The sequence below is a fragment of the Sceloporus occidentalis genome, unplaced genomic scaffold (genome assembly GCF_023333645.1).
Source record: "Sceloporus occidentalis isolate IW3139 unplaced genomic scaffold, rSceOcc1.0.p SCAF_2, whole genome shotgun sequence".
Lineage (NCBI taxonomy): Eukaryota > Metazoa > Chordata > Lepidosauria > Squamata > Phrynosomatidae > Sceloporus > Sceloporus occidentalis.
In genome coordinates, this window is record NW_028316982.1 from 171090732 (window position 1) to 171110211 (window position 19480).

Consider the following 19480-nt stretch of genomic DNA (forward strand, 5'->3'; position numbering starts at 1 on the left):
AATGTGCTGTACAACTTTCATTCTCTTTTTTTAAATGACTGTTTCATACAATTTTAATTTTGCTGTTTATACTTTCTGAATAACAACTTTTCATACATTTTAACCATATGTACTTTGTAAGCTATCTTGAAGCCCAATTTGGGAAGAATAAGGGGTATAAAAAAGTGACAGATGGTTGGGTTGATCATTCTTATTACCATATTATAAACCATATATTTGACAAGCATCTCAGAACATTGTAGAAGTCTGACCCAGGTAGGATTATACCAAGAACATATTATATGATCTGGTATTTCTACATGTGTCAAATATATATCATATTGCAATATATTTAATCACAGCAGCCTGAAAAAAAAATCAGTGTAGCCACGTGTCCAGTTAATATGCTGTTTTGCCAGTCCAAGCAATTAGCCACTCCATAACTATGCATATACATTAACATATACACATATTTATGCATAAGTACTTGCATAACTTCAGCTATAATCACAAAACTGTTACACTTTAGCCTAGAAGCTACGAATCAATAATTCTAGACAAATATAGTTCTATATTCAGATATCTCCATTTTCTTAGTTCAGAGAAATACTGTACCTGATCATTATTAGTGATGATACTGTTTTATTATGAACTGGTGTAAATGTTACTTTGACAGATTTTCTCTCTCCAGGCTTTAAAATTACATTTAAAATTGACTGCCGAGACAGTCCCTCGGTAAGTCCTGTAGAGCTCTGCAATGCCAGGCCCTTGAATGAGGAAAACAAATCAAATTTCAAGTTAGGAAGCTCATATAATCCTGTATCTATACTGCAGCATTATAAAATGCTGCATGTTTACTCTCATTAAGTTTTGTAAAAAGCAAGACTTATTATAGGGAAAGGCCATCTGTGGCCCTCAAGTTGTGTTTGGACCTCAATTCCTATTCATGCCACCCAGTACAGCTAATAGTCAGGGATGATGATATTTGGAACTCAGCAATATCTAGAGAGCTGCAACTGCCCCATCTCTACTTGACATCATTTGCATAGTATACTTCAACGCAAAGGCACCTACACATTTCCCCCCCAAAAGCTACAAATTTAGATGTCGATTTACAAACAATATGGTTTGGTTTGAACATATAATTAAACCATGTTTTGGTACTGTAACATCTAAGCTTACTTTTTCCCCCCTCTGCTAACTCCAGTTTAATTAAATATTTCTTTTTTAGTACAAACCAAAATTTCTTGGCTTGAATATATTGACAAACTACACTCTATTCCTCTTCCTTAAACAAGTATTATTGACCATGGTTTGAAGAGTAGAGACAAATCACAAGGTTGGATCAACATTTTCCATTTCATCACAGATAGTATTATATCTTTCTCAGATTAATCTGTTTTTCTAGGAATCTGAACTCAAAATGTTGGAGACAAAAATAACCAGTATCATACCTTGCTATGTGGTGGCTAGAAGACTTTTGTCTTACAGTATACGTTTTGTATACATTTTTTTGTATATAGTATACATTTCTTCTATCACAAGTCAAAAATTCATTCTAAATATAATTAAATGTCTGTTACATATCTTCCTTAAAGGAACATATTTTCATAAGAATCTAACTGAGCTCCTTTGTCTGGCAGCCATTGTGGTTATTGCTAGACACTGGAAGGAATCTAAGACATTTACTTTACCAAACTGGCTTCCCTGTTTATGGAAAACTGCTCTTATGGAGAAAGTTGACAGGCCGAGTTAAGGTAGCAAGAAACAATGAGATTCACAAATCATTTTTTTTAAAAATATGACAACCTTTTTTTTAAACATGGAAATAATGATACTTATTACCCTCCATAAACTCACAGCAATTTATGGAGGGCCCTGCTAACATGATTAACCTTTTTAATGTACAATGTGTAATGTACAGAGGAGAGGTAGAGACAGAGAAATGGTGGGGGAACAGTTCTTAGCACAGTATATTTTCACTCCTTTATGATTGACTGTATTTTATTATAGATTCTAATACCTGTAATTTTAAAGATACTATTTTTTTAATCCCACTTCATAAACAAGAGGGTTTACCCATTAAATGTGTCTGATTCAAAAGTTTGATCCCGAAGTTTGAAGGCTGGGTTTGTGACCCCCTCCTCTCCACACAGTTGTTTACAGCTTTAGAAACTAGGTAATAAATGCACATTTGGATGCAAGAGAAAATCTGCCTTGTGCTTAAGGAATTTCACTTATTGAATTGAATCACACATGTGGAAGATGCTATCTGAGCCCAAAACTTGTTCACATAAAGATAGCTAAAAATAAATTCTTAATATAGATACTTTCAATTATGCATATGACAGATCTATAAAATGAGTCAACTTGTCTCCATTTTACTGGAGGAGGGGGACTGAGATAGTTATTTGCCTCAGGTTGTCTGGAGAGTTTCACAGAGAGACAGGATGTGAACCACTGAATCTAAGATTACAACTCATGTGTTTGTTTGTTTGTTTTTTATATAACAATTACACTATAATAGCTCCAATACTTGAAATAGATAAAATGAACATTGATGAAAATCAGTCTGAAGACACCCCCCCTCAAATTAAAATTACTTACACAGTTCCTAGAGACTTGAAATTCTAATGTCCTTAAATTAAAGTTTTCTGGCTTACTCAGATTAAACCTAAAACAGGAATATATAATTAGGACATGTTTATGATTTTGCATGTTTGAATGATTATAAGTGCACATGAAGAACAAGCTGCATTAATAATTAATGTTTGGTTGAAGTTGCTTGACAGAATTAGTTCTGCTTCTGGACGGCACTATTTTCATACAAAACACCTTTCATGAATATTAAGTATAACATTATATATTATAACAGCTGAAATTGAAATAACTGAACTTGAGAGAAAATGCATGAAGAGAACAAAGGCAATTTATTTTGCCTCTATTACAAAGAAGCAATATACAAAGGGCTTTGTTTGAGGAACAAAAAAGGAATGCATGTGATAAGCCATTTTCCCAGCCCTCTGCTTACCTTTTTATCAATTACTTACCAATTATTATCTATTACTTATCTATCTATATCATTACCTATTACTTACTGATTATAACTCATTACTCACCGATCTATCAATTTATCAATGAAGCCTGATGGATTAGAATACAATGCTATGGGAAGAAACTGAAGAAAAACAGGAACATCTGCTGGATTTTCTAGAAGAATTTCTTCTTCCTAATGGTATAAATTTGGATTGATATTTATTGTCCCAAAATAGAAACAACAAAATAATATTTAATTTTAAGTTTTATTAGTACTGCATTAACAATGTCAGAACTCACAGATGAACTGTTTGTGTTGGTAAGTGAGAAATCCAAATGTCGCATTGAGCCTAATAAAGAAGGCCAAGCCAGCTCTGCTGTGATTTTGGATGTCACAGCCTTCTGAAGATCTGTGTCCACTTCAAATACAGCACTTAATCTAGACAAGAAATATAATTAACCATTATAATGGCATAAAGAAAAAATGTTACAATTTAAACAAAAAGGCAACAGTTTGTGAAATTTGCATGCGTGAAGGACTATAGATGGTCAATGTCACAATTCTACATCATAAAAGTGTATTTTTTTAAAAAATAGAAGGCACACTTGACATCAGTGGTATCAATGGAAACTGAGTGGTATCTGAAAGGAAAAAAATATTGAGGAATGCTGACAACTGTAGCTTAGTTGGATCTATGAAAGAATTCTGTAGTATATAAATTGGTAACTACTGTTTACAGTCATCATAGGATAGAAATATACAAGTTATTACTTCAATATATAAGTTGTTATATTGTTTGAATCGCTGGGTATATTTGTAAAAACATGGGTATGACTAGCTGCCTTCCTAGTCAGACCAAACTACTGTTGAAAGTTCTAACATTATGGAACTAAAGAGATCACATCCTTAACAAATTTTTGTGAGTTCAGTGGCACAATTCAGCTGTTCATTAAATCAGAAGACATATTTCAACATTCTAATATCACTTATTTGACAAATACATATCCCTTTAGCTGTCTTCTAAATAATTTTTAAAAGGGATATACCTAAGAGAAACACTTATGAAGGCATAAACTAAAGAACCAGTGAATCTTCAGATGCTACTGGACTACAACTCTCATTATTCTTAACCATTGGCTAAACTGGCTGTGGCTGACTGAAGCTGAAGTATAATAATATTTGACAGTTATAGGTTCCCATCCCTGGAATAAACTAAGGCAATTTCTTCTGCATCTTTGTTGTATTCTAAAATTGCTTGATATATTTATTAGCTATATGTGGAAGCTTTTGAATTCCATCTTTTGTTACTGTTAGAAACCTCTATATTGGTTCCTGACAAATTGACAAATATTCAGTTAGTCTCAAAGGTGTTGTAATACTGATTTTCCAGACTAACACAGCTTTGTATTTGGATATTAACAAATGACACATTTACTACAGCTGATCAGTAAGCAACTAATCGGTACACTCGTCCCTCCACATTTGCTGGGGGTTAGAGGCACAAATCCCCCGTGAATGTGGGGGGGAAATGCAAACAACAAAAACACTATGTTTTTACCCGAGAGAACACCTCTCTAGGAATCTCTAGGTCCTACAGTGCAACGCTGTGGTCCACCTCTGCCAGACACTGACCACAGAATTGTGTTGGAGGAGCTACAAATGCCTAGAGAAGTGCTCTTTGTAGGAATCTCTAGGTCTTTCAGTGTGATGTTTAGTTAAAGTTCACCACAGAGTTGTTCTGGAGGACCTAGATATTCCTAGAGAGAACATATTAATAAAATCCATGAATAATCAAATCCGCAAAAGTCAAAATCGCAAATGTGGAGGGACGAGTGTAATTACTACTAGATCTGTACGGAGCTAGAAAGCTATTAGATTTGAAAAAAAACTCACTGATTTCCCGAGCGATCTCGTATTCCAATCCATTCTTTGAACAAATTATCATGCAAATCCCAATCAGTATCCCACACATCTTCCTGCATAGATATACTGTGCTGCAATTTTGATTCATCTAGAAAGAAACAATTGCAGTTTCATTCAAAGGTCTTAAATATGAATGTTATAAGAATGAATGTTAAAATATTAAAAATTAACAATAGAAATTAAATTACTTACATTTACTCAGAAAAGGCAATCCCACATAACAGTGATTTCCACACTGTAAACCAGGGTCAAAATAAACATTTGCTATCTGAAAAATATAAACAGCAAGAGGAGGAGACATCTTGATAAAGCAGATTTCTCAGGAACTGCAGAACTGTTAGAAATTTTCATCCTTAAAAGTAGTAGACTTTGGCACTATTGGCCAAAGGCAGCTGAGGGCTTTAACTGTGCTCTGCTGACAAAGGGGGAGGTCCAATGGGAAGACAGCCCATACAACACTGTGGTTCCATATCCATTCTGGTATGCATAAAGCTCTATAGCAGTGATCCCCAAACTTTTTCCAGCTACCACTCCCTTTCATCTTGGGAGATGACCCTATTGTCCCCCAAGCATATTTCTTGATTTTGGGTCTACTACAAATTCAAAGCAACCAATCTTGGTCAGTGCATGCAAGAAGTCTCTTGTTTGCTGCTCAGTTGTTGCTGCCAAGGCAACCAGGGCAAAGGGAAAAGCTTCTCCCTGGCAAGAAAGGATTCTCAATCCTTCTTCATTGGGCGGATAGGGCTACGGTGTGTGTGTTGGGGGTTTACAGAGACCACATGCCCTGGTTTGGAAATTGTCACAGATAGGGAAAGGGAGAGTTTTTAACTACAAAAGTTGCTCCAAGGTAAAGAATTCATTCCAAGAATCAACTCCAGATACTCCTCCCTCTCCTTCACCAGAGACATGCCTTCCATGCACAGTTTCAGGCATTCCTTCTCTCTCTCTCTCTCTCTCTCTCTCTCTCACACACACACACACACACAAACATCTTCTGTTACCACTTCTCTCAACCTGTCCCACGAGATAAGACAGGAGCAACAGAATAGGTCCAACATGCCAGCCAAGTCCCAACAAAACTCACAAATCTTAAACAGGGTCCCAAATTTGAAAGCTCCTTTTTTGCCTCATCTACTCCTCCACTGCCAGGTGTTCTAGCCCCTTGCTCCAGCCAGTCATTCTGTCCCCAAATGGTGTCATTCTGAGCCATAGAAGTGATGCCCTGCTCTCAAGCCTCATAACAGTTTACCAAGCACTACTTCTACCACCAGTAAAAGATGTAGCTAAGGGAGTGCCCTGACGTGGGCAGGCAAAGAGTAGGAGAGACCACCACACTAAATCATCAGTGAGGCCTGAAAGAAGTTTCATGTAACCCTCATCCCCACCATGGTCCTAAAGGCTGCTAGTTTCCCTTGTCTTTCTTATGCACCAATACTTTGACCGCAGGGCTCCCCCACTCCCTTTTCTATCACCCACCCCCTGCTGTCCCTCTTACCTCTCACCACCCCCCTGGATCTTTCCACCACCCCTTGGGGGCATACTGCCCACTTTGGGAATGACTGCTTCACAGGCATATATGTCCCACAGGGTATCTGTCTGGAAATTTAATGTTTTGGGAATGTGCTGGAGGCAGCCACGGAACTGAAGGACCTCAGGTCCCTTGGTTCACTACAGATTCCCCACAAGAGGTCATCAATCATAGAATGATAGAATTAAAGAGTTGGAAGAGACCACAAGGGCCACGCAGGAACTCTCAATCAAAGCATACCAAACAGATGGCCATCCAGCTTCTCCTTAAAGACCTCCAAGGAAGGAGACTCCACCACTCTCCGAGGGAGTGTGTTCCACTGTTGAAAAGCTCTGACTGTCAAGAAGTTCCTCCTAATGTTGAGGTGGAATTTCTTTTCCTGTAGCTTGTATCCATTGTTTCGGGTCCTGCTCCCTCCTCAATATGACATCCCTTCAAATATTTAAACAGGGCTATCATATCATCACTTAACCTTCTCTTCTCCAGGCTAAACATTCCCAGCTCCCTAAATTATTCCTTATAGGGCATGGTTTCTAGACCCTTCACCATTTTGATCGCCTTTCTTTGGACACGCTACAGTTTCTCAACATTCTTTCAGTTTATCAATATCCAGTTTATCGACATTCACAATGTGGGGCTGGAGTAGTTATTTCCCTTTCACTGACTGCAGCAGGATAGAGAATTATTGCCTTACTCATGATGGGTAAAAGACACAGTGCTCAAACCTTTGATTTTTTTCCTGGCTCCAAATCTTCCTTATTACTTCGCAATCTCTTGTAATAAAACCGAACATCTTCTGAAAGTGAGCGGATCTGCTGTATTTTTACTTTCTGTGAGAAAGAGCTCATAATACTTAAACTCTGATGGACTGTCTTGCCCTAAAAAAAGAAAGGAAGGAAGGACTGTTTTTTCCCCTTGTTTATTATATCTACGCACTCATGGTTGCAAAGTTCTAGCAAACCTGGTAATCTAGAATTGCTTTTTAGTTTTTAGAGGTTTAGAAATAATCTACACAAAAGTATTTTCCTTTAACATTTTCATCTGGACCTTTCCATTACAGATTATATGTACTTCCACCACCAAATACAAAAAGAAATTTTTATTTAAATGTTCCAAGGTCAACCTGTCAATGTTCTGCTTTAGTGAAAAACTAATAATATGAATGGGCAGGAAGGTCTCCTACCTAAATTAACTATCCTAAAGAAAAAGAATATAACTTTAACATGGCTCCATCCTATGGAATCCTGGGATTTATAATTTGTTGTGGCATCAGAGTTCTTGACAGAGACTGCTAAATAGCTCAAAACTACAAATCCCAGAATTCCACAGCACTGAGTCATGACAATTAAAGTAGTGTCAAACTGCATTAATTGTGCAGTGCAGATGCAGCCTCAATCAAAGAAGCTACAGCCCTGAGTCTATAAGAACTGAGCAGGGCAGCTGATGATACTTCATCAAGTTCTTCATTCGTCATCAAGTTAGACATCTGAACTGATGGAGTTAATATTTGCTAGCTATTAGCAACTGCACCAACTCAAGCACTCTGTAAATAATGTACAATGAGAAAATGCAGGGGAGCATCTCAGGCTCTGTGAAAAACTGAGACAACCTACTGCCCATTTAGTCTTTCATTACAACATAAAGCACACAATGACCATAATTTAGGTTGGGATATCCAAAGAAGTTAAATGCCCCTTACATGTGTGGATGTACTTCACTGAGCACTGCAGGGGCTGGTATTCCCATCCTCTCCAGCAGCACACAAATCTCCCTTTCAGATCTACTTGAAAAAATAATTAAATTTTTATCCCGCTTTTTGCCAAGCAATCAAAGCGGCATACAACAGACTAAAATACATCCACCCCCAAAGCTGCCTCACACTGGCATTTCATGTTTCAATGTGAGTAGCAAGGATTAGAGAGGTATCTGGCACTCTGCCTCCCATCCAGTCAGATGCATAATGTTTACAGAAGCATTGAGACCTCCAGCGGACTCCTGGGGATATCAGTGCTGATGTTATCATTGTGTGCCTGGCTATTGAGAGGAAGGGAATAGTCAGAACTCCTCTGATCCTGCCTGCTCACCTTGAAAAATGGAATGTCCAGCATTGGGGCTTTAAAGTGGTGGCATAAAGGTCAGAGCATTGTAAGGTTCAGATGCAGATATTTAAGATACGCTGAGGGGCTGCTGAATGGAGGCCTATTATTGCCAATAGCATGAATGAACTATTTTCTTAGGATATTTGTTTTCGTCGCTAAACAAAAAAGTGTCAGTTATGCTTTAATAAATAAACTTACTGGAAAAGAGGGTGGAAGAAAAATGTGTTTTGGGGAGCAAGTCAAGGAGCCTACAGCAATTACAGCTTTCACAGGAATTGTTAAGATCTGTAAGAAAAGGGGAGAAGAAATAACTGAAATGCGATCAAACAGTCTCTCTTGTTTTACCAGTTTTTGCTTCTAGCTCAGTTCTTCAAATATTTTTAGATCCTTGTTTTCTATAATCAGATTTACATCCAAAACACCTAACTGTATTTGTGCTTATACATTCTTTTCTTCTTCTTCTTTTTAATTTGGGTCACCATAAATCTGTGTTATCCTCAAAGAAGTTTGGTATTCTTTTACGTATGTAGAACAGAATACAGGAAATATCAGGACAACGTCACTTAGTTCTCAGAAAGCAAGTACAATGGAAAGACAAAATAAAATCAATACAAAGAGTTTTGATCTTGAAATTTCCTATAGAGACAGAGAGATCCTCAAGCATATTGTGTGCATATGTGCCTTCAATCTGCCTGTTGATTTATAGCAACCCCTTGAATTTCACAGGGTTTACTTAGGCAAGGAATACTCAGAGGTGGTTTTGATAGTTCCTTCCTCTGAAATATAGCCTTTTAGAAGACTCTAAATGTAGAAGTACAGGTATATCACAGTTAAATAGAGTTATCCCTGTGCATTACTTTCTTAACAGAAAAGCTGGTACCAAAGACAGAAATAACAGAAAGAAAAGGGACAGGTTCCTATCCTGCCCTGCCAAAAAACAGCAGTTCAACCTGATTTAGCAAACTTTCTATTCAAAAGTAACAATATGAGCATGAGAAACAAAATCAACACGTTAGGTAATATTTTCATGAGTAAACAAAACATGCTGAACCATCCAGGAACCCATTTGAACGTTTTTTTCAAAATGCATCCAGGGATTATGTTTTTCTTTCAATAGCCTTCACTTTTCTTATGATTTTTATTTTGGTGACCAAATGTATATGCTTAGAAATGCTGGGGGAAGCAGATGAGACAGGCTTTTCTGCTCTCTCCTTTTCTCTATTTTGCTCTTCACACATTTTCAGTAAGAGATTCTGGAGCCAGCTGCTGTTTAACTTGCCTGCTTAGGCAGGGACACAGAGCTGTAGTAGGAATGGTTATGGTAGAATCTCACTCTTTCCTAGCTCAACTTTTATTCCATTGTTTACTGTAAACCCACTACTGCAACTTGGCACCTAAGGTCTGTGTTTCTGGAGCCCTCCTTCACCATCTTCCCAAATGCTGAAGCTACAAAAAAATTTCAGCTAGAGAGAAGACATGTAGGAAAGGGAGAGGTTGAGCAAGCATAAAAACTTTGGCGCGTTACAGACAGCCCAGAAGGGGCAGTCTCGTGCCGCCGCCGGTTGCAGCGTCTGGGAACCGCAGTAGCCAAATGGCACGGTTCCTGGACGCTGGAAAGAAGGAGCGCGATTTTCGCGCTCCTTCCTGCGGCCTGGAAGAGACGCCACAAGTGCCAAAGCGCGCACTCGCGGCGTCACTTCTGCCGTGTGATGTGCGGACGCAAAGCATCTGCTACGTCAAAATGGCAGCGCCCATCTGTATGCGGCACTGCCATTTTGACATAGTCATTATGTGCGAGGGGCAAGGCGCATCAGGAAGCGCTGCCCCTCACGCATAATGACGGCGCCTCATGGGCCCGTCTGTAACGCGTCTTTGTTAAAAATAGCTTGTTCATCAGGAGCTTTATTAGCTGGGGTGTGCCTATAGAGATTGCAAAGCCAAACTAAATTTATATTTGTTGTAACAACTAAAAGTCAGCTTTTTGCTTTAATTTATTCAGGTGTTATTGTCACACACCACATTCAGGACGAATATAATTTAGAAGTACCGGTACCTCATAATCTGTTGTGATTTGTATGGCCCCATCATGAATTCCTTCAAGTTCTTTTGGTATTAACTTTACTCTGAATACAATGTAAGAACCAGGCATTAATGTTACCTGCAATACAAAATATGTACTTCCTTTATCTGCTGTAATATCACATTTTCTCCAGCATCTAACAAACATATAAAAATTACAACAACAGCAAACATATATAGTTCTCCAAACTTGATTTTCATCACTTAATATCTTACAGAGATAATTTTTTTAAAATCAGTTTATGCAGATGGGAAAATCAGGATAAGCTACAACTGATTCCTAAATTATAGAAATTAAGATGTGTATCTATATCTGGAAATCTTTTTTTTTTTTAAAATGGTAGAAACCAAATTTTCATCTCTTGTCTCTATGCTACATACAACTGTAATAAGCAATGCTGAATAAATGTATTACTTACTGAAGTCTGATCCAATGCATTGGCTTTTTCCAAGTCTGGAAGACTTGCTATTATTGCAGTTCTGTTGCCTTTTCCAGCAGCTAGGAGTTCTGTGGTCAAGCCATCACCTATCACATGCCAGCTTTTAATAACCAGCTTGAAAAGAAAGGGATAGTTTTAGGAATAAAATTCCTATTACTTGAGAAAAAAGTGAAAAATTAATGTCTTTCAGTTACCTGAATTGGGTTGCTATTAAAGATTGCCAACAAAACGTTACTAGTTTCCGTAGCACTCAGTATACCAAAATCTATTATCTGTTCATCAAATTTTGGAGGCAGTACAAAATACTAGAAAAAGAGAGAAGCATTAACTGTATTTAGAAGAGGATATCTTTGATATTTGTAATTATAAGCACTATTATTGGTTCTAATATCTGAACCTGCCCCCTATACTGATCCTCTAGAACGAGAGTAGGCAAATCCTGTGGTCACAGTATCATACTTTATCCTCTAGAACATACTGGGAGCTGCACTACAACAAAATCTGCCGCTATCACATTGGCTGTATGTCTTATTATCTAAGAGTGTTGTGCTTCTTGGAATTAAGTTCTCCTGGTTTTAATTTTGTAAAAAATAATAATAATAATAGAGTGAGGAGTCCATATGCTGCAAAACTGGGTTATATATGACCCAAGGGCTCTGTTGCCTATCCCTTGTCTAATCTAACAAGGCACCTTTTATTTTCAATTTTGCAGATAAACCTGGCAATTATACAGATACATACCAAAACCATCTATTTGTTATGTTAAGTATTTGAGTATTTTCCTGAGAAGTGCAATGCATCAGCTGAATCTTGCCTCTCAGAATTCTTGTAGTGAGAAGTAGCTCAACACTATGTGAACTTTGTTGCTGTATGCCTTCATTTCTGACATATAGCGACCCTATAACAGGGTTTTCTTGGCACGCTTGCCATTGCCATCTTCTGAGAGACTGTGATGTATATGAACTACTAATGGGTTATTCCAATAATTTGGAATGTAACATTTTTCAAATTTCCAATTAACTTTCCCCTTTACCTCAATTTGTGATTAGCAATTTGGAAGTAAAAATCTTACTACTACAGTTGTGAGAGTGATGACCTCTCACCACCTCAAAAGAATCCTTTGGTCTTGGATTTCTGATTATTGAGTAAAGCAGTTATCAGTTATGCACTTGATTCTGATTCAGGTAAATTCTAGAGTTGGTTTCATGAATGAACAAATAAACTCTAAACAGCTCTGAATTTAGATTAAACTTCTAGATGAACATTTATTATACAGAGACACAAAGAAATGCCAGGAAGTATGTTTTATCTTTAATACTGTAATTGAAAATCTTTTTTCTAAATGCAAGATACTTACATCTAAAAATCCAGTGTATGCTCTCACAGGTAGATGAAATTTAGAAGCATTGGTAATGAGTAAAATATTATTATCAATGTGCAGAGATGAGAGGGAAGCCACAAAATAAAGTGTAAAAATATATCTGGATTCGTTTGGTGGAATTAAGACTGGTTTGCTGAAGTTCTGGATCTATTCAAGAAATAAGACTCAAATTACCAATGGGTACAATTTGTGTAACCTTTTATAGTAATGAAAGACTGTGATATAGAATAAGTGGGCTTACTTTAAATGTTGTTCTAATTTCTTCTGGCAGTATTATATCATGAATGAAGACTGCAAAATTGAATGTGTTTGTTAAATAAATTGGTCTTTCCACAGAGTCTTCCGGACTGTCACCGATATGAAATAATGTGGCTGCATGATCAAATCCTAAGTATCTATATCAAAATGAGAAAATCAAGGTAGAGATCTCTATAATCTTAAGTGGTAAGAACAGTTCGTAGTACATAGTAGTAACAGAACTGGCTGGGCAAACGACTACAGCTAAATTATTTGAATCTATTGCAGATAAATTATTTTTCTGTATTGTTCATCTTATTTTATGACCACCACTGTATGCCTAAAATAAAGTGCCACAGTCCTATACCTGATTCCCAGTCATCACCAAATCCAAATTTACACAACTTCTCCCTAATTAGATATAATGAGCCTGGAGAGAGACTGAGGGACTCCAAGTGTAATGTTTGGTATGGATCCATGCCTCCTGACATTTTGCATATCTCTATAGCCTCAGAAATACTGTACAGTACAAGCACATAGCTCAAAAGGTTTTGGATTTTTGGAGTATTTAGGATTTTGGAATTCTGGATAAGATCCTCAGCCTGTATGTCTAAAAAATTATGTGCACATACATAAATGTAAAACAGGTTCTTTTGATTGCATTCCAACACAGTCTTACCCATCTAATACTTCTGCTTGATACGGAATTTCAAGTTTTGAATAGCTCTTCTCTTTTGCTTTCACAGTTATTTTTCCTGAAAACTGTGGAGGCCGTTTTGCTTTTGATGCTATAAATACATATATGGATCAAAACAAAACACTGTTATTATACACACATACAGACTTGAAACATTTTTACTTCACTCTAGTAAGTATCAGTGTTACAGCTTTGGTTGACCAAGAACTATTATGCTCTTACTTTGAGCTATTAAATGTTTTGTAACCAAGGCATGCAGCTGATCTATTAGGATGAACCACTCTTTAGTTCTGAAATCTGAATAATGTTGTTTACTAGCTACCTGATGAGTATAAATGGCTTAAGGAAGGTCATAGGTACAGAAACATCTGTGCATGCTGTTTTAACCCCAAAGACAAGGCTGGACTTTCAATGTCTTCCTTTTCACACTTTTCACTCATAGGCAATGAACGACAAAATTTAACATTTTAGACTAGCATCAAAATTCAGTGAATCAGAAAGACAATGGAATTTTTGCTATACAAATGTAGAGTAAAAATTTGCCATCGTTTTTTAAACTAGTCTAACCAGTAAATACTTTCAAAAGGTCAGCACAGACTCCAATTAGCAATATATTTATTCTGCCATCCACACAAAAAACATTTCAACTACTAAATGGGAAGGACAATATAGTTGTCAAAACATATTAAATCCCATCATCAACAAAAAAGGGTTAAACAACAACAGTACTTACCATCAAAACTAATGCTTGCAACTTTGGTATATTTACTTTCAGAAGCTCGCAACGTAACTGGCTTGAAATGTACTGTGACAGCTTCATTCTGTGGTGTGGGTCTAATGCTCTGTAAAACAAAGCATTACTTAACTAGTATTTACTGATAACAAACCAGCCTACAGCTGTTATGATTTTTTAAAAGAATAAGCTGAAAACCTGTTGAAGTTTCTTAGGGAATCTGTGGCCCTTCAGATTATGGACTCCCAATTTCTAGCTTCAGTAAGCATGACAAATATGAGGGATGATGGGAGTTGTAATTCAGAAATAACTGGAGGTCCACAGAATTTGCAGCACTACTGTAAGAACAACCATCGTGTCACTTTACAAGTGTTTACTTATTAAAAAAGGCACACTTGGGAGATCATTATGGAGACATGCTATAAGTGTAGAAAATTATGCATGATATGGAAAAATGGAAAGGAAGAAGCTTTTCTTTCTCTCATAATGTAAAGGCATAGAGGGTCGCAGGAGGGAAGTAAAGAAACTTTCAGAAGTTCTGCTAGTGAAATACCGGATTCTATTACTGAACAACAGAAATTCTCAGTACCATGAAGTCCAATGGGGGCCTGTCCACAAATGGAATATACACAGTTGGTGAAACAGACCTATTTGGAACCCCACCTTTCTCCCAAAATCTCAGCCTCCATGCAGGAAGACTTGCTGTCTGAAAAGAGGTCAGCTCAAAGAATTTTAGATTTTTCCCTATAATGAAAGCTTAACTGTGAAGATACAGTACAATATACATTATTATTAAGGGAAGTGCATAGTGAAATGTAAAGAAAATCTCTAAGGTCTTATGGCACATAAACAGAAAAGCTATAAAAGCTTTACGGCTCTTCAATATTATAAACTGTTATTTTTCTTTTAAACTTGTGCATAGTTCCATAGGCTTCAATATTAAAGGTTATTATATATAAGCTTTTTATTACTATAGTAATTGGCAACAATACTATTAGTGAGTCCTGAACGAATTTAGTTCTACGGATATCGAGATTAGATTTCTGCTAAATATAGTCTTGGCCTTTCTCATGACATTAGCATGAAGTCTGTAACCAGTTTCTTCCTTGTTTCTAAACTGTGCTGGAACAGAACTCCAAAACTCTTCCTCTGGTGGAGAACTCTATTCTCTTCCACCAGAGCTCTTTGTTTACAAGGAAATCTGAAGGAAAAGCCGCTTTACAATGATGGTAGCAGAAATCTGAGCATTATGGTAATCAAAACACCAGGAGGTTTTTTGTGGGTTTTTCGGGCTATGTGGCCATGTTCTAGAAGAGTTTCTTCCTGACGTTTCGCCAGTATCTGTGGCTGGCATCTTCAGAGAAACTCTTCTAGAACATGGCCACATAGCCCGAAAAACCCACAAAAAACTATGGATGCCGGCCATGAAAGCCTTCGACTTCATAAAACACCAGGACTCTGCAGAATGAGATCATATATATGTATCCAATATTCTTTCAGCAAGATTGGAGGGAAATATCAGAGAATGAGGTTTTCATATACTACTGAGTGCATTGTTGTATCATCTTCTGCTAAGTAGTTTAACATACGTATATCACCCTTGTCCAAAAAGAGTGAAGCCATCAACCAGAATCTTCAAAATAATAATAATAATAATAATAATTGTGCTGCACTGCTGAAGAGCATTAGTGATTTCAGTTCTTTACTTAATACAGGCAATCTTTCTGCCATGAGCCTAACAGTACAGAGTGGAAAATATACTTTTTTCAGCACATTATTATCTAAAGAATAGGGAACAGGACAGACTCATGAGTTTATGAGACTAAGCCTAAAACTACATCTAGAGACAGAACACATGTAAGTTAATGCTCCTTGATGGAGTTTGTGAGAATGTATCCTATATATTGTACATTTTATAAGAAAGCAATTTTATCACTTGTGATGACAAAAACAAAATTAGTGAGATACTAGACTTTCTGTGCCTGATTTTGAGCCCAGCTCAAAGGGCTATATGGTACCAGTTCCAGTTCCTGAGTCCTTTAGTAAAGTTAGAGGGAAATGACTTTATGTAAACCAAGACCCGATATAATCTCTCATCATAGCTACTCAGTGATCACTGTTACCTGCTCTGTGAAAGAGACAAAACAAAGCTAAAATTCAAGAGATTAAAAGATGCATTTCAGAAATACAGCAGATATAAGTATAGAATTGTGCTTGCTTTCCACATGCACAAGACAGTAAGCATATGAGATGCTACTGGACTACACAAAGATCACTGGACTAAGGATCCTGAAAATTTGGGGTAGCATTCACATCAACTGCCTTCTCTCAAGCACACTGGCTGAAAATTGAATCTTTACAATTATTCACTGACTTGAATAATCTGTAGTGGTGGTGATGAGGGGGTAGAGTTGGCTTTCTTTGGAAGAGTCTCAGTTTCTTTAAAGTGGTTAAGAGCTATCTCCCTTGCATAGAAATATTAACCTCTTCCTGGACACAGCCTGTCAGCTGCTCTTACTTTCAAATTGCCATCTCTCAACTGCTCTAGGACCCACATCAAACAATAAAACCAATGGACTGAATGGGTTATATTCAGCAGAAGAGGGCACCTCCAATACATTCATTAGCACTCTAATAGGAGTGCCAAGTATGTAAAATAGAAAGTCCAAAGGTTTGCAAAAATCATCTAGATCCATCTACCTTCAGGGCCAGATTACAACAGGTACTCTTTCCTCCAGAAATATTATTCTTTTCTTATCAGTGGTGCACAAATCTGGGGTGGATGTGCCAGAGAGTTCCCAAAATAAAGAGGGCCCTGTTCCTTGTGTAAATGTGGATCTTCTTCCTAACCTCGCAGCTTCCTCCAAAATTCAATACAATATTAGGAAAATTCAATCACCTCCTGATTATCACTTCTTATTTTAATGCAACATTATAGTAGCAATAATTTAAGTAGCTTATAATGTAACCTTAAAGTATTCATTAGATGGGTATTGTAATGTGGGAATGTGCAATGTGTGTCTGTGAAGAGAAAGTAGGCAAGCTGGGTTGGAGTCAGGGAATGCTGTGAAAGGAGGCTACAAGGGAGACAAGATACAAAACTGAGGCTTGTCCCTGACAGAAAGCAGAGAGGAGAAAGATGGCCTAGAGATAAGGAAAAAAACCATAACAGAGTTAAGACAATCAGCCAGGGGAAAGAATTTGGCACGTTTTTGAGGAGTTGTGAATGATACAATACTTCAAGAGCTGATGTTATGATCTAGTCGTATATTAATAAACTTCTACTTGTTTATTCTATTTTTTACAACTGTGTCTGGCTACTCCTGTTAATTTTTGATAGAGTATGATCAACACAGCCACTGGTCCATAGATCACCTTTAAGGTCCAAGTACCTGATCCAGGGAGGGATCTTGAGGAGAAAGGGAAAAAGGTGAGTGACAGGAGACCAAGGGTTAGGAACAGCCTGGAAAGGGGATCCATTATAGTGTATTTCTATATGTTGTTAGCCTGGAATTCCCATTATCCCTCACAATTGATTGTAGTGGAAGGATTGATGAGAGCTTCAATCCAACAACATATGGAAAGTCAAATTTTTCGACTCCTGCAGTGTAGAGACATTGGCTGAGTATATCTGAAAAATACAAACATGAGCTTCAACGCTGAGGATTGGTCAGAGTAGTGGATGGGAGGGAGTGAACAAAACTCAGATTTTGATATTTAATGCGCTCATGTTATTTTAGGTACATAAAAATGAAAATTATAACGAGACTAGAAAATTAAACAGACAATGCTTACTGTTATTGGCACATCCTTTGTTCCTGAATTTAACAAATGCAGATTCAAAATTTTGGGCAGATCTGTTGAAACCCAAGAAAAAAGGCAATAAGGCTCAATGCACAAAACTGAATTCTTTTAAGTAACATTTCAGCACAAGATTTTTATTACAAATATCCTAACAATTTACTTAATTGTCCACATTACAGAATGGAAGCAGTTTTGAAGAACACCTCTGTATGCTGCCTGCAGTGTGATCACTAATGATGACTGGATACACTGGAGCCCCACTTTTTGAAAAGTCCCTTCTCTTCAATGATTCAGAAGGAGAATTTCACCTGAATCCAATTTTAAGTCCCAATTGGCAGAGCCACTGTATATAAGCATTAAATATAAATAAATACAATTCAGGAATAGCTCAAAAAATTGAAAATTGTTTGCATTCCATCTCTTCTTTAATGCCACACGTTGTTTAATTTCTTCAACCTTTGTATGGCTCTTCACAGCTAAATGTTGCACATGGACTATTTTCACCAAACATATCAGGGAAATATTGGTGTTCTGCTCTGCCTTCTACGTGTGCACACTGAGCTTTAGAATAAAAAAGCTTTCTTGTTGATTTCAGTTTGCGTATGAGTACTGTGGGGATGCACACCGTGTTCTACGTCTTGCACTGAAATCACTCACAAATAGGAGCATGCTAGGCTATCATTTATGCATTACAAAAGTGAGACATCTACTCAATATGAAGTTAAAGAATATTCAAATATAGGGCTTACCTTGTGTTCGTAATGTACCAAAATCCAGCATTTCTGTTGAAGAATAAATTCCTGGGGCTTTAAAAAAGGACAACACATATTAAGTCATCTTCCCCACTGCAGCAGAGAAATACATGGAGCAGATTCACATTGTATGTTCACAAACCTGTTGTGACTTCTACCTCTACTGGAAGAATAATGAACTCTGTGCTATCTGAGGCATTTGTTTTTATTCGAATGAAGGCTGTGTAATTATCTGCTTCCCTTGAAGAAAAACTGGCTCTCATAACTCCTTTAGTTTCATAGGGGGGGATTTCCTGTTAAAATAAGGCAATTGAACATAATTAGAAAGACAATATAGTAAAAAGATCACAACACAGTTAGAAGACGATGAATACAAGGGGGTACTGTAAAGTAATAATTATCAGCCAGAAGTGATATATTGGTGAAAGGTACAGTATATTGATAAAGGTATATTGATGAAATTTTATCAGTGTCATCATTGATCCCTAAGTGCATCATGTTGAGAAAATCAGCTCATTGTGTCCTTTATTTGTGTTACAGGTTGTGCCAGAAGTGACTAAAGTGCTAAGATGGAGAAGACTGAGGCTTGCAGAGTGAAAAAGTTCCTGCATTTGAAGGGTAACAGTGCCCGGCAAATTCATGATGAGATTATGGTAGTTTATGGAAACGATTGCCCATCTTATGACACTATTGTGAGGTGGAAAAGGAATTTCCAAACTGGTCACATGTCCCTCACAGATGAGCCAAAACCTGGAAGACCATAATTGACAGACAATGAGGCTGCAGTGAAG

At 37.2% G+C, this 19480-nt stretch overlaps 1 protein-coding gene across 1 annotated transcript in view; it reads right to left on the reverse strand.

Moving 5' to 3' along the window:
• The window catches only part of TMEM131 (transmembrane protein 131), a 98607-nt gene that overhangs the window by 24959 nt on the left and 54168 nt on the right, over positions 1–19480 (reverse strand). The window contains exons 9-26 of the mRNA XM_089508413.1: positions 18832–18982; positions 18687–18743; positions 17929–17990; positions 14134–14242; positions 13383–13491; positions 12708–12861; positions 12443–12613; positions 11280–11390; positions 11065–11199; positions 10620–10724; positions 8765–8851; positions 7193–7345; positions 5132–5207; positions 4910–5027; positions 3316–3454; positions 3099–3208; positions 2587–2653; positions 595–746 (exon numbers count right to left, since the gene is read on the reverse strand). Of these exons, the coding sequence (XP_089364539.1) occupies positions 595–746; positions 2587–2653; positions 3099–3208; positions 3316–3454; positions 4910–5027; positions 5132–5207; positions 7193–7345; positions 8765–8851; positions 10620–10724; positions 11065–11199; positions 11280–11390; positions 12443–12613; positions 12708–12861; positions 13383–13491; positions 14134–14242; positions 17929–17990; positions 18687–18743; positions 18832–18982 (2066 nt within the window). The remainder of the gene's footprint in view (positions 1–594; positions 747–2586; positions 2654–3098; positions 3209–3315; positions 3455–4909; positions 5028–5131; positions 5208–7192; positions 7346–8764; positions 8852–10619; positions 10725–11064; positions 11200–11279; positions 11391–12442; positions 12614–12707; positions 12862–13382; positions 13492–14133; positions 14243–17928; positions 17991–18686; positions 18744–18831; positions 18983–19480) is intronic.